The sequence below is a fragment of the Gallus gallus genome, chromosome 4 (assembly GCF_016699485.2).
Source record: "Gallus gallus isolate bGalGal1 chromosome 4, bGalGal1.mat.broiler.GRCg7b, whole genome shotgun sequence".
Classification (NCBI taxonomy): domain Eukaryota; kingdom Metazoa; phylum Chordata; class Aves; order Galliformes; family Phasianidae; genus Gallus; species Gallus gallus.
Window position 1 is genome coordinate 88,816,339 of NC_052535.1, and position 13,831 is coordinate 88,830,169.

The 13,831-nt window shown below is 43.8% G+C and overlaps 1 protein-coding gene across 3 annotated transcripts in view; it reads left to right on the forward strand.

The window, feature by feature from the left end:
* The window catches only part of ATRN (attractin), a 145,347-nt gene that overhangs the window by 48,042 nt on the left and 83,474 nt on the right, over nt 1–13,831 (forward strand). For all 3 annotated transcript variants that reach the window (XM_015286048.3, XM_015286050.3, XM_015286049.3), the window contains exons 7-13: nt 326–416; nt 1,332–1,575; nt 2,665–2,848; nt 4,460–4,614; nt 9,305–9,389; nt 12,025–12,245; nt 13,163–13,284. In XM_015286048.3, coding sequence (XP_015141534.2) covers nt 326–416; nt 1,332–1,575; nt 2,665–2,848; nt 4,460–4,614; nt 9,305–9,389; nt 12,025–12,245; nt 13,163–13,284 — 1,102 coding nt within the window. The remainder of the gene's footprint in view (nt 1–325; nt 417–1,331; nt 1,576–2,664; nt 2,849–4,459; nt 4,615–9,304; nt 9,390–12,024; nt 12,246–13,162; nt 13,285–13,831) is intronic.

The following is a 13,831-nucleotide window of genomic DNA, read 5'->3' on the forward strand; positions in this document are numbered from 1 at the left end:
CCTGGTCTTAGAGTAACCTTTTCTATTCTTTGGGATGGATCATCTGTTGTAGGTTATCATAGCATAAGAGGCAGTGCATTAACTCTTGGTTCTACAGGGAAGGCAAATTCAGGGTAAAGCCAATCAACATGTGGATGCTGAGTAGACTTGATAGGATTTCTTTTTAAAACATAAGTAACATGTGTGCATAATTGGTGTATGCTGAAATCTTAATAGGACTTTTGTAAAGTAAAAGAATTTCCAACACCTTCTGGAAAGAACAAGCACGAATTTTCTCAACTTGATATCAACTTCTCAGGAAATCATTTCATTTTTTATTGTACAGGTATGATCTTATTTCTGAAGAGTGGCTTCCACTGAATAACACTGTGAACTCAGTAGAGATGAGATACGGTCATTCACTGGCATTACATAAGGTATGTTCAGAGCTGCAGATGGTATTTCCTCCTTTTTCACCCCAATCCCACCCACCCCTTTCCACAGCTCAGTCTTGCTTTGGGATAAGCTTTTCTTCTTCCAGGATTTGCCTGTGGGTAATGCAGTCTGTGCACTTCAGGGAATACTTGGGCTGGGATCCTAGGATGCTGTACTGTGTTTGCTCATGTATTCCTCCTTTCCCACTTTTCTCAGAGATCCTAAGGCTTGTAAGATGGGCGTGATGACTGGGGTTTACTGGAGTTCAGCTGGTTCATAGAATCCTAGAATGGCCTGGGTTGAAAAGGACCACAGTGCTCATCTGTTTCCAACCCCCTGCTATGTGCAGGGCTGCCAGCCACCAGACCAGGCTGCCCAGAGCCACATCCAGCCTGGCCTTGAATGCCTCCAGGGATGGGGCATCCACAACCTCCTTGGGCAACCTGTTCCAGTGCCTCACCACCCTCTGTGTGAAAAAGGATAACTGTTTGGAAGTAGGACACTGTAGTATGTTCACTGTTAGTGACAGGCAGTGCTTTTCTGCAGTTTTCCAAGCAGCACCAGCTATAGCAGTAGAGCTTCCCTTTCCAAGGTTACCATCTTGTCAGCAGGGGCTCCTCTGGACCCTTTGGATTCATGAGTCACTCTGAGACATCTGGAGAAACCCACAGATAAAGCTAGATAAGACTTCAGGAGCTTCACTCTTAAAGCATGATTAATAAAACCCAGTTTAACTATCCTAGCACTCTTCATTCCAGAGGTACTTAATTTCTTTCTTTTTTTTCAATACATTTACCTGGGAGACAAAGTTTTTAATGTGCTGACGCAGAGGAGTTTCCGTCTTAACTGCCTCTTTTGCCAGGCTGTTTTCTAAATGCCAAACCCATCGGGCTCATTTTAAATCTCTCTTCTTTTAGGATGACATATACATGTATGGTGGAAAAATAGATGCCACGGGGAATGTGAGCAGCCAGCTGTGGGTGTTCAACATTCCCAGGCAGTCCTGGACTCAGGCAGCACCGAAAGCCAAGGAGCAGTACGCTGTGGTTGGCCACTCGGCACACATTGTCACCTTGGAGGATGAGAGCGTGGTCATGCTTGTCATCTTTGGGCACTGCCCCCTTTATGGGTACATCAGCAACGTCCAGGAGTACAACTTAGGTGAGTTCGGGCCCCACCTATCATTTGTTAGCAACTGGTTTGGAAATAACTGAGATGACCCATATCCAGATAGCAAAACAAGAGTGACTGCGTTCTTCTCCTTTGATCTGTACTTAGGAGAAATTCAATCCAGCTTTTAGTGTTTGTGTAGCTGTGTGAGCAGATAGCCACGTACTTCCAGCTTTATACAGCTTATTGGGTCCTAAAGATGAAAAGGCTGTAATTGAGAGATGAAGCAGGATAACTGTGAGACATCTAAATTCATTTTCCTTTCTCTTTGGAAAGCAAACTTTTTCAGAATTACTTTTGCATCCTCTGAGTACAAGAATGGATGTAACAATTCAGGCCAAGCATCCACTTAACTCTATATCCCAACCTCTGTAGCAGTCATTACTGAATCCTTAGGGGAAAAGGAGAATAACTTTATGGACTCCCATTTGTCCCTGATCTCTGGGAACAGTCCAAACTCTGGTTTGAGGATGCAGAGATTTCCAGTGTTAGCGGTGGAGAAGCTAGGAAGCTCTCCAGATGAAGTGCTGCCTAAGGCAGCTGCTCAGAAATGGCTCTCTGGAGGCATCTCCTTGTTCTACTGACCACGTAAGGAATGTACCAAACAAATGTTATTTTAGTGAGCGAGAACATAGGGCCATTAATCACATGTTAGTTTCTAACTAGAGTGTTCTTCATAATCACACTTAACTTGACTTCTGTGCTGTCTGGCCTTAAATATTTAAAATAAAAGTGCTCTTGGGTACTATGCTGAATCAAGCTGCAGTGCTGTCATTTTTATGTCACTGAAATGCAATATATTATTTCTGTGCTTTTTATCTCTCATTTACTTAGTTTGTCTGCAGCATTTAATAAATGACTGTGAAAGAGATGTTTCTGGTCTAATTAAAAACACTTGGCAATAATTCTTTGCAGCATACTTACTCCTTGAAGGAGAATATTTTTGGATGTCAAATCATAGAGACGCTGTCTAATTCTGAGCCAAGTGAAACCCAATTTGTTTCACCATCAGATTTGCTGATAGGTTATTAACAGAGGTAAATTAACTGTGTTTTGTCACTCACTTCTTTCATTTCTCAGCCACAAATACGTGGAGCATCTTACAGACAAGTGGAGCTTTGGTACAAGGAGGTTATGGTCACAGTAGTGTTTATGATCCACATACAAGATCCATTTATATCCACGGAGGTTACAAGGCATTCAGTGCCAACAAATACAAGTTAGCTGATGACCTTTACAGATATGATGTTGATTCCCGGATGTGGTAAGTACTTCTTATTCCTGTATACACCTCACTTTTGTATGTAGTGGACAAGAGGTTGGGTTGTCTGATAAGGGTACAGTTGCACATAACTACCTACATTCAGGACAGACAACATGCCCTTTTGTCTGTAAGTTTGATGTCCCTTTATGAGTAGAGAATCATGCAGTCACACATAATCAAAGCTGTGAACACACCAAGAAATCCGTTTTCATCTATCGTTGTATTAAAGCTGAAAGGAGAACTATTTGATGGTATTTTCTTGCCAGGAGTACAGGCCATGCATATGAGCATGGTTACTGTAATCAAGTGAGTGGTAATTCATTCTGCATTAAGCCCACACAAGAATTTCTATACATCCCCATTTTCTTCTGGCCCTGTAACTATTTGAAATGTTTGTTTCCTAAACTGACATCTTCTGTGATTGGTTTTTGCCCAGAGGTGAGTTTTATTGGACAGCTATAGCAAAACTTCACATCTTTGAGCTATAGAGGTGAAGTACATTTTCCTCAGCGTTGTGTTTGTCTTAGTTTATTTTTAAAGGCTCTGTATGAATACAAAGGCTGGTATTTGAGTGGGCATGTGTAATTTTGATTCACTTTATTTTACTGAGTTTAAAGTAGTATTTCTGCAACAACTGTTGGTGAGATTTTCCTGATGAGTGAAGTAACTAATTGCCAAAAATCTTCCTTCCTGCTCAGTCACATGCAGCAATAGCCACACTTCCTATCTTGGTTCATTTGTTCTCCCCGTTCAGCTTGGCAAATCTGGCTGAATAGGCAGAAAACATCACAAATGGGACAATGTTTGCCCAAAGCGTTCAGCAGCAGCTTCCTTTTATGTTTATTTTGTCAGCCTTGTTGGCTGGCAGGGCAGGCAGCGGTCGCCCTGCAGCAGGGCACCTAGCGGTGTCTGCTCATCCTTATCTGTAGGTTTCTTGCTCTGCCAACTCTCTCTGACGTTCCGTGGATTTCATGGTAAGTTAGGGCAAAAAAAGCCCTCTCCTCATTCTTATCAGTGACCCTTTGTGTTCAGTGCTGTTAATCACGCTGATTAAAGGCAAGGTCATTGGTAATGCGATTAACGCCAGCCCTGATTTAACCATAGATGAGGCATTGAGTTTTGCAGGTGTTAAGCTGCAGGGCTCCACTCTTGGCAAGCAGACGGATGTCCCTGAAATATTTTGTTAGTTTTGAGCAAGAAATGATACCCCATTTTTAAAAGAAATGATTTGGATTACTGTAAATTTCTCTGGACTGGAGTCTCCCCAACCAGTGTTCGAATCAGCAGGTTTTAATTGACTGCAATCAAGGCAGTGTTAGTGTGAAAGCTCAATCACCCCTAGGGAAAGAATTGATGATTAAGATCCATGGCTTTGGAGAGTTGCTTTCCTAGATGTATTTCTCCTATAAATTGGAAACCAAATAGGAATATGAGAGTGAGATTACGGGAGGTATCGAACAGTCCAGAGAGAAAGTTGTTAAATCTCATTAGATAAACTAATTAAATAGTACCCCTCACCTCTTGGTTTCCTTCTTCAGCTTGCATTTATTATTCAATGCCTTTGCCAGGTACCTCTCAGTTTCATTAATACATATCTTTCTATTCCTGAAGGACGATTCTTAAAGACAGCAAATTTTTCCGCTACTTGCACACCGCCGTGATAATGAGCGGAACCATGCTGGTGTTTGGGGGGAACACACACAACGACACCTCCATGAGCCACGGTGCTAAGTGCTTTTCCTCTGATTTTATGGCCTATGATATGGGTAAGTTCTTGGGGAAATAACAACAATACAAAATATCCTTGGAGATTTTAAAAGAGCTGCCTTCACGAAGCCTGATTTATATGCTGGGTGTATCAGAGCAAATGCTACTAAGCATACTGCAGAAGAATGTGTAATCAGGAGAAGCACATTAGCTTAGTGCACATTACCAAGCAAATGAACTGCTGCAGTGATTTCTAGGCAAATACAGCAGCATTTTGTTGGCCAACAGTTTGTACACCACCTTAGACATTAAAAAATGTCTTGAATAGAACACACGTTCTTCTGATGTCTCATCCCAAAAGCTCTAGTGAGGTTTTGAGTGTGCTTTAGAATCATATAGAATGGCCTGGGTTGAAAAGGACCACAATGATCATCTGGTTTCAACCCCCCTGCTATATGCAGGGTCGCCAACCAGCAGACCAGGCTGCCCAGAGCCACATCCAGCCTGGCCTTGAATGCCTGCAGGGATGGGGCATCCACAACCTCCTTGGGCAACCTGTTCCAGTGCATCACCACCCTCTGGGTGAAAAACTTCCTCCCAATATCTAACCTAAACCTCCCCTGTCTCAGTTTAAAACCATTCCCCCTTGTCCTATCACTATCCACCCTTGTAAACAGCCTTTCCCCCTCTGAGTTAGGGCAAAAGCACTGTAAGGATAGTAGCAAGCACCAGACATTGCTAGAGCTCAACTTGTCCATGGTATGCTCATGTTTTAAGTGAGGGCTGGCTCTGTTGCTTCACTGAGCTGCTTGCAATGTCAGTTTGTCTGTGTGTGCTTTGTAAGCATAAATGTCCCCATAAGTACTATTTAATCATAAAGCCAAGCAAGCGGATTTTATTTGGAAGGATTAGGTTTTGCTGAGGGTGAATAGCCAGAAGAGGGCAGCATTTATTTGTGAATGTGGAGTCCACGGGCTGCATTTAAGAAAAGGAAGAAAAGGAGATGAAATTCTATACGAGGAGATGCATGCACAATCCAGATAATTCACACTGGCGAAAAACACCATTCTGTACTCATATCACATTCTGTCTTCTGCTCCTCATTCCTTGAAATGAGGGTTCTGGTGGTTTATTCCCAGAAATGATCACGTAAACCTGCATTCCTGGAAGGACTGTCTGCTGAGATGTCACTCCTGCTTTGTGAAAGTAGTATGCCAGTGAATGGATTACTGTGATGATCAGTCTGGCATCCTTGTGCTACTTTGCTGTCTGGAATTGTTCCCCCTGCTTTCTTTGATATCACATCACCTCCGTGTACAATCTGTTGTGTGCTCCTGGCTAACTTTATTTTGAGTTTTTACTTGAGAAACATTCAGTGTGTGAGATATTTTGACAGGCACAAGAGAGTAATTTCTATCAGCTTGCATATCAATAGGGATAAATTCTTCTTAATCCATTTTGCTGTCTTCCCTCACCCAGTGAACTCCTTATTAGGTGTAAAACACAAATGACACAAATTTGAAAAAAAAATACGCCAGTAGTGAAATTCATTTTGATTCAGTGCAGTTAACAGGCAAATCCTTTTACAGGAACTACTCACTGCAGTTTGCCAGCCCATTTTTTACCAATTTTATGCCAAGAATTATAGCTTGCATTGATTGCAATTGGCACAAGAGTGATGGGAGTCCTTCTTGTGCTCCTATGTCCCTCATTTCTAGGGGCAGAGACTCTCAGGTCAGATCCTTCAAAGAAAGAAAGATCACTTCTTCTTTTCCCTTTATGTCAGGGCAGCTTTACTGGCATGATTTGCCTTGTCTCATTGAGAAACACAATGGAAAATGGACCAGAAGTGCAGCCAGGAATATGTTAGGGCCCTAGCAGGAAGAGTGGAGACAATTGGAGTTCAAGTTGAGTAAGGGCTTCAAAGACAGCTCTTTCTTTTAACTGTGACTGTTAAAACTTACTTCTGTAGTGACTTGTTTTATTTACCTTGCCATGTTTTTTATTCCTTTCCCCCCCCAAATTTTCGTGTAGTCAGGCCACGTGCATTGGGGGTTGTGAGGACATGCCTTCTGTTTTGTGGCATGCAGGCAAATATTGCTGAAGATGTGCACAGGTTCTTGGAGGGTTTTTAGATAGATCTGAGAAGGCATTAATATCCTTTTACCCTGCACCTGTCCATGCTGGGGCTAATCCCATCCAATCTCTCCCGCTAACGCCTTCCAGTTTTGGAAGGTGTGAGGATAACAGTGCAGCTGGCTGTACATGAGTGTGTTTCTCATTGCTTCTCAGGATGAGCTTTGGTTGTGTTGACTTTCAGGTTGGTTGAACACTTGGGTAGAGCAGCCTCACAGTATTTTTCCTGTGCCCTGTGCACCACGATGACTGCTTAGCACTTCCCATTCTCCAAATCAGTGTCTTTTTGGAACTGGGGAGCCCAGAACTGGGCATCTAAGTATCTAAATGTGGCCTCATGAGGTCAAAGTAGATGGGGGAGGATCACCCATCAAGCAGCTGGCCACTCTCTTTGTAATGCACCCCAGGATGCCATTGGCCTTCTTGGCCACCAGGGCACACTGCTGGCTCATGGCCAACCTGTTGTCCACCAGAACCCCCAGGTCCTTCTCCACAGAGCTCCTCTCCAGCAGCTCATCCCCCAACCTGTACTGATGGTGGCGGTTGTTCATCCCCAAGTGCAAGACTCTACACTTGCTCTTGTTAAACCTTATCAGGTTCCTCCCTGCCCATCTCTCCAGTCACAATTACTGTGGTTTAAGTAATCATTCTCTTTCATTTCTAAACAAGTTTTAGCTTTGTTGTTTTCCTTTGTAAAACCCAGCAGGAAATATTCATGCAAAACCTATACTCATGTAATGGTCTCTTCTCCCTACAGGAGAGAAATTGAAACTTTTCTTTCTCCCTTCAAAAATTCAGTTCTGATGCCAGGAATGGAAGGAGGCTAGATGTTTTTGTAGCATATGCGTTCTATTTGAGTAATATATTTAATAAAACCCTGTGCATTGTGAGTTTTAGGCTTGGCTTAACTCGTAAGTCAGGAAGAAGTATATTCTTTGTAGTTTTAGAAGCAGTCATTTTTTCCAGTGCTTGCTCCTCTGTTAGAGATGGGAAAGAAGCTTAGAAAGCAAAATATTCCAGGCCTTCTGTTAATCTAGAAAAATATGTCTTTTGGCCTTGCATAACTCACAACTTGCTGGATAAAAGATCGCAAATCTCTGTCCAATTCTGAGGTCTCCTGCTAGAAATTGAAACCATGCATGCTTGTTCCATGAGCAATGCAGGGCTTGGGTAAATTCTTCAAAAACAGAGCAAGTGATGGTTAAAAAATAAACTTCAGTCATGATTTACCGAGTGTTAAACCCAACCAAGTGGGTCATATATCTTCTATTTACCAGCACTGTCCAACAAAAGTTTCTGCAGGTGCACAGTGGAGGATCAGCTTTCTTACCCAACGACTCTCCAATTAAGTTTTGTAAAGTAATGAAGTTGATTTTCTCTGCCCTCTTGATTTATTTATGTAGTGGTTTGGGTTTATGGGCTTCTCTCTTCGGAGGTTCACTCCCCTGTAACAACAGTTTTATCTTGCATTAGAAACTCCACCAGTGTTTCTGGGCTCTGTAGATCTTTACAGCAGATTGACTTTTCTGTCTTAATTGCATAAATTACATACAGCTGCCTCTGGGACATTAACCCCCGAGGTGATCCCATTCCCTTTGCAAAGCTGAAGTGCTGTGAATTGGACTGACTTTGCCTGCTTTTGTTCCTTTGATTGCTCAGTGGGTTATACGTTTCTTAGGTTGTTTTTTTCTGTGCTGCCTAAAGGAAGAAATTACCTGAGAAACCAAGTTAGAAATGAAGCAGAACTTATAAATGTTATGCTAATAGAAAAAGATGGAATAATCTCACATTATATTAAAAGAGAAAAACAACCAAAAATCCTGAAGCTATGATGAGTGAAAAATGTTTTTAAAAACATGGATATCTACCCTCTAGGAACATAATTGCAATGAAAAAGAAGAGGAAGATAAGTCTCTGTTCTCAGTGATGCTGGTTTGAGGGCAAAACTGCAAATAATTCGTGTCTAAACAGATAAAACCCAAACTTGTTATGCAATGAAATACTCCATTTGCAAAGGAGAGAAAACAGCTCGCATTGCTGCCATTTAATTACACGTGATTGCCAAAGAGCCAATCATCTATCATAGAATCATCATAGAATCATAGAATGGCCTGAAAAGGACACGATGACCATCTAGTTCCAACCCCCCTGCTACGTGCAGGGTCACCAACCAGCAGACCAGGCTGCCCAGAGCCACATCCAGCCTGGCCTTGAATGCTTCCAGGGTTGGGGCATCCACAACCTCCTTGGGCAACCTGTTCCAGTGCGTCACCACCCTCTGTGTGAAAAACTTCCTCCTCATATCCAACCTAAACCTCCCCTGTCTCAGTTTAAAACCATTCCTCCTTATCCTATCACTATCCACCCTTGTAAACAGTCGTTAATCTGTGCCACACAAGGCCACAAAACTGGACTATTCAGGTGGTGATGCAGAACCACCGCATCCTTCCTTTCCCCTTCTGTCAGCTGGGGCAAGGATGGGAGTGTTCAACCTTGCACAAAGCAGATAACGCATTGCTTTTGTCAGCTACCCCATTTGACTCGAGAGATTTGTGTTCTGGGGACAGGCAGAATCATTTCTAGCACTTAATCATCTCCTTTCTTTAATCCTAGCCTGCAACACGTGGTCCGTTCTTCCTCGCCCAGGTCTCCATCATGATGTGAACAGGTTTGGACATTCTGCAGTGCTGTACAACAGGTGAGGATCCAAACAAACATTTTTCATAGCTCAGTGCCACTGCAGTACATTGGTGCACATTTGTGCATGTGTTGAGATATATATATGTGTGTGTGTGTGTAGTTAAGAAACACTGAGACTGGAGAAGTGAGATTTGGTTGCAAATCTACTGGAGTTCTCAGATCTCTGCTCTTGCAGTGTCTTCAGCAAACTATGTTCCTGTCACTGCTTCTACTAATGCACCTCCCCAGTTCCAAAAAGACAAGGATCTCCTAGAAGGAGTGCAGTGGAGAGCCACAAAGGTGATGAAGGACCTGGAGCATCTCCTGTATGAGGAAAGGCTGAGTGAGCTGGATCTGTTCAGCCTGGGGAGGAGAAGACTGAGAGGGGATCTGATAAACGTTCCTTCATTCAGAAATCATTTTGTCATACTTTTTTTTTATTTCTTTCTGCCCTTATTTAGCTGCATTGAACATTCATATACCCAAACTCATATTTTCCCTTGTGGTTTCTAAATTGCCCACGTTTTAGTTTCCAGGTTGCCCATGTTTTAGTTTACACAACGCATCCTGTGTCGCTCTTTACCGGTGACGTGATGTGCAGTAATTAGGTGAAATCACAGATGAGATTCCTGCCATTAAGCATTATATCACTGTAATGATATCCACACCTTGAGGTGAACAGCTGTTGCTGTGCTCGGCTCTGCAGAGCTGAGTTTGAGGGCGTCTTCAGGGATGTGATATTTCTGAGGAGTCTTCCATTCTGGTTCCCTGTCCCTTTGAGTACAGTATTCCTAAATCAGTAACATTATTTAAAGCACAGTTTAAAAGCCAGTTTGAGAATACTGACTTTAAAAGGAATGTGTGCTTTCAAATAGATACACTTGTTTCTGAAAATCTCACTATACCTGTTTCAGTGTATGCTGATTACCAGCTGTCTGTTTGCTCCCATCAAGAGCAATGAAGCCTCTGCATTAATTCTCTTCTGAAACAGGATGGAAATAAGGCTAACAATTGTTTATTATTCATGCAAAACTTCTGCTCAGTTGCAGAAACTCTTCTGTGCTGTCTCATTAAATACACGTTTACAAACGTTGAGGCACAGGTGGGTTTTTTTTGAGCACTGTTTTAGTGTAACCACTGAAACTTTGTGTTATGCCTAAAGCAGCCGTGATGTTGTAGGAGGTTTAAAAAAAAAACAAAACAAAACATCTTTTTCCCCCCTCAAAACATGAGTGGGAAATGGATCTCTGCTCGGTTGATAACAGCCATAAAAATATCTGTGGTTTTGTCGCAGCAGTGCAGCAGTATGTGACAGCATTGAATTGTTTTGTCACAGTTCCTGACTGCTGGTTTAATAGTGCAGTACTGTCTCCCTTGTGTCAGCCTGCTTCCCTTTCTTGACGCTGTTTTTGCAGGAGGATCATGCTTTCCTGCAGCATTTTATACATGGTCACATTAATCAGGCGTCACACGGAATTGTGGCATAATTTTGGATAGAATCGCAGAGTGGTTGGGTTGGAAAGGACCTTAAAGCCCCTCTATCAGGGGGCTGGGTGCCCCCCATCATCTCAGGCTGCCCAGGGTCCCATCCATGGCCCTGGGCACCTCCGGGGATGGGGCGCCCACAGCTCTGGGCAGCAGTGCCAAGGCCTCACCACCCAGTGAGTAAAGAATTTCCTCCTAACATCTGACCTAAATCTCCCCTCTTTTAGTTTAAAGCCATTCCCCCTTGTCTTGTCACTATCAGACTGTGTAAAAAATTCACTCTTCTTCCCATTTATAAACTCCCTTTAAGTACTGGAAGGACTCAGTGAGTTCTCCCCAAATCCTTCTCCTCTCCAGGCTGAACACTCCCAGCTCTCAGTCCCCCTCCATAGCAGAGCTCCTCCAGCCCTCTGAGCATCCTTGTGGCCTCCTGGACCTGCTCCAACAGCTCCCTGTCCTTGTGCTGGAGGCCTCATAAGGGCAGTGCAGACAGGACGGTCCCTTCCCTGCCCTGTGCCAACCCTCTGCTGATGCAGCTCAGGGTACTGTTGGCCTTCCAGGCTGTAAACTTCTTATCCATCAGGAGCCCCAAGTCCTTTTCTGCAGGACTGCTCTCAATGAGTTCTTCTCCCAGACTGTAAACATATCTGGTATTGCCCCAACCCAAGTGCAGAACCTTGCCCTTGTTGATTCTCATTCAGCTCTCGTGGACCCACATTTTGAGCCTGTCCAGGTCCCTCTGGATGGCATTCCTGCCTTCTCCTGTATCAACAGGTTTCCTCTCCCAGATAGCAGCAGTAGGATGAGAGGTAATGGCCTCAAGTTGCATCACTGGAGAGTCAGGTTGGATACTAGGAGAAATTTGCTCTCCAAAAGAGTGGTCAGGCACTGGCACAGCTGCCCAGGGAGTGGTGGGGTCACCATACATGGAGGTGTTGCAGAGCCATGGAGATGTGGCACTGAGGGATGTGGTTGGTGGGCATGGTAGGATGGGTTGAGGTGGTACTAGATGATCTTAGAGGTCTTTTCCAACCTTAATGATTTGATGAAATGCACCTCTCAGCTTGGTGACATCAGCAGACTTCTTGAGAGTAAACTCAATCCCACTGTGTCCGTGCCACTGAAAAAGATGCTGAGGAGAAACGTTTCTTTACTTGTGTTTTCTCCAGCACCATGTATATATTCGGAGGCTTCAACAGCCTCCTGCTGAGTGACATCCTGAAGTACACACCAGAGAGATGTGAGGCCTTTGCTAACGAGACCGCCTGCATGCATGCAGGGCCCGGTGTGCGCTGTGTCTGGGATCCTGCCCGACCCGGCTGTGTGCCCTGGGAAATGGCCACATTGCAGCAGCAGCAAAAGGTCCTTGAGGACTGCCCTGCCAAGCCAGGTATGTGCCACATCCTTCCTATTTCCCTTTCCTCATCAGCTTTTTCCTGCGGTGTTGCTTGCATGTGTGCTCCCACCCCACACAGACAGCATCAGGGCCGTTGCTCTGTAGGTGCTGGCCCTGAATTCTGACCTTGTGAGAGCTTTCTGTTCATTGTGAGGTGAGGGAGGAGGACCTGGGTCTGCTGTGTTACCCTGAGACAGCAGGATAAGTGGTTTAAGTGCTTTGTGTCACCTTCTACGCTCTTATCTGGGTTGGGGCATAGAAAAAGAGCATTATTTTTAAGGTCTGATTCCTGTGTTCTTCATATGATAACTTTTTAACAATTTTCAACACTTTATCCCAATGCGTTCATTGCTCTGAATTGAATTACATGAACCTCGATTCTGTAATAGATTGCAGCCTTTAATTATTTAAAAGAAATTGATGTAAAGGGACACTGCTTTGATGGGCTCTGAATGTACAATAAATTCTCACCAAACACAGGCGATAAGCAATTGGGAAGATGAAGTGGAAAGTTCAAGCTTTGCATGAAAATGCTGCACATAATTGAAGGGCAGGCTTTCAGCAAAATGGGCCTGCAGTGGGAGATTTCCCTGTCCTTGGGAAACGTCCTCTGGCATGGTTTGCATGTGCACTGATGGAACATGCATGCCCCATTGCTGCTGGTGGGCTTCAGTGTCTCAGTGTGTTCTCTGCTGTTGTGTTCTGATCGCTACCTGGGCACTAAAAGCAATTGATGAATGCAGCTCTCTCTCCATTGGGTCAAAAGAAAGAATCCCATTTACTAACTGGTTGATAAGAGAAAATCTCCAGGCGCTGCTGTTTGGTTGTATCTTTTGCTGTATGTAATCAAGTTCTTAGAGCTCTGTCAGGAAATGCCTGTTTTTGGTCATGCAGGTTTTTTTCTTTAATAGTTGTAGACAATGAAAAATGTGATCAGATTACAGACTGCTATAGCTGTACAGCAAACACAAACAACTGTCAGTGGTGCACCGACCAGTGTATATCAATGCATAACAACTGCACGGAGGAACAGGTAAAGTCTCTCTAATGCTTATGTAGTTTACGTTTTGCCTTTGAAATAACAATTGTCTTCATCTGGCAGCATTATGACCCCCATCATTTTGATATTTCCTGTGCTTTTGTGCCTCTGAACTGCTCACACCCTTGAATTTTTCATGTGGGTCTGAGGGCTTTTCGCGGGATTTCCCACACCTCAAGTAAGGAGGCTCATCATCAGCGTATAAACCTAGAATGGCCTGGGTTGAAAAGGACCACAATGATCATCTGCTTTCAACCCCCCTGCTGTGTGCAGGGTCACCAACCAGCAGACCAGGCTGCCCAGAGCCACATCCAGCCTGGCCTTGAATGCCTCCAGGGATGGGGCATCCACAACCTCCTTGGGCAACCTGTTCCAGTGCATCACCACCCTCTGGGTGAAAAAATTCCTCCTAATATCCAACCTAAACCTCCCCTGTCTCAGTTTAAAACCATTCCCCCTTGTCCTATTGATGCCTAAGAGCAGAGGGCATGGTTATTCAGTAAGGCTCAAAGACATTTGGGTTTGCTGTTAAAGCCTTCCC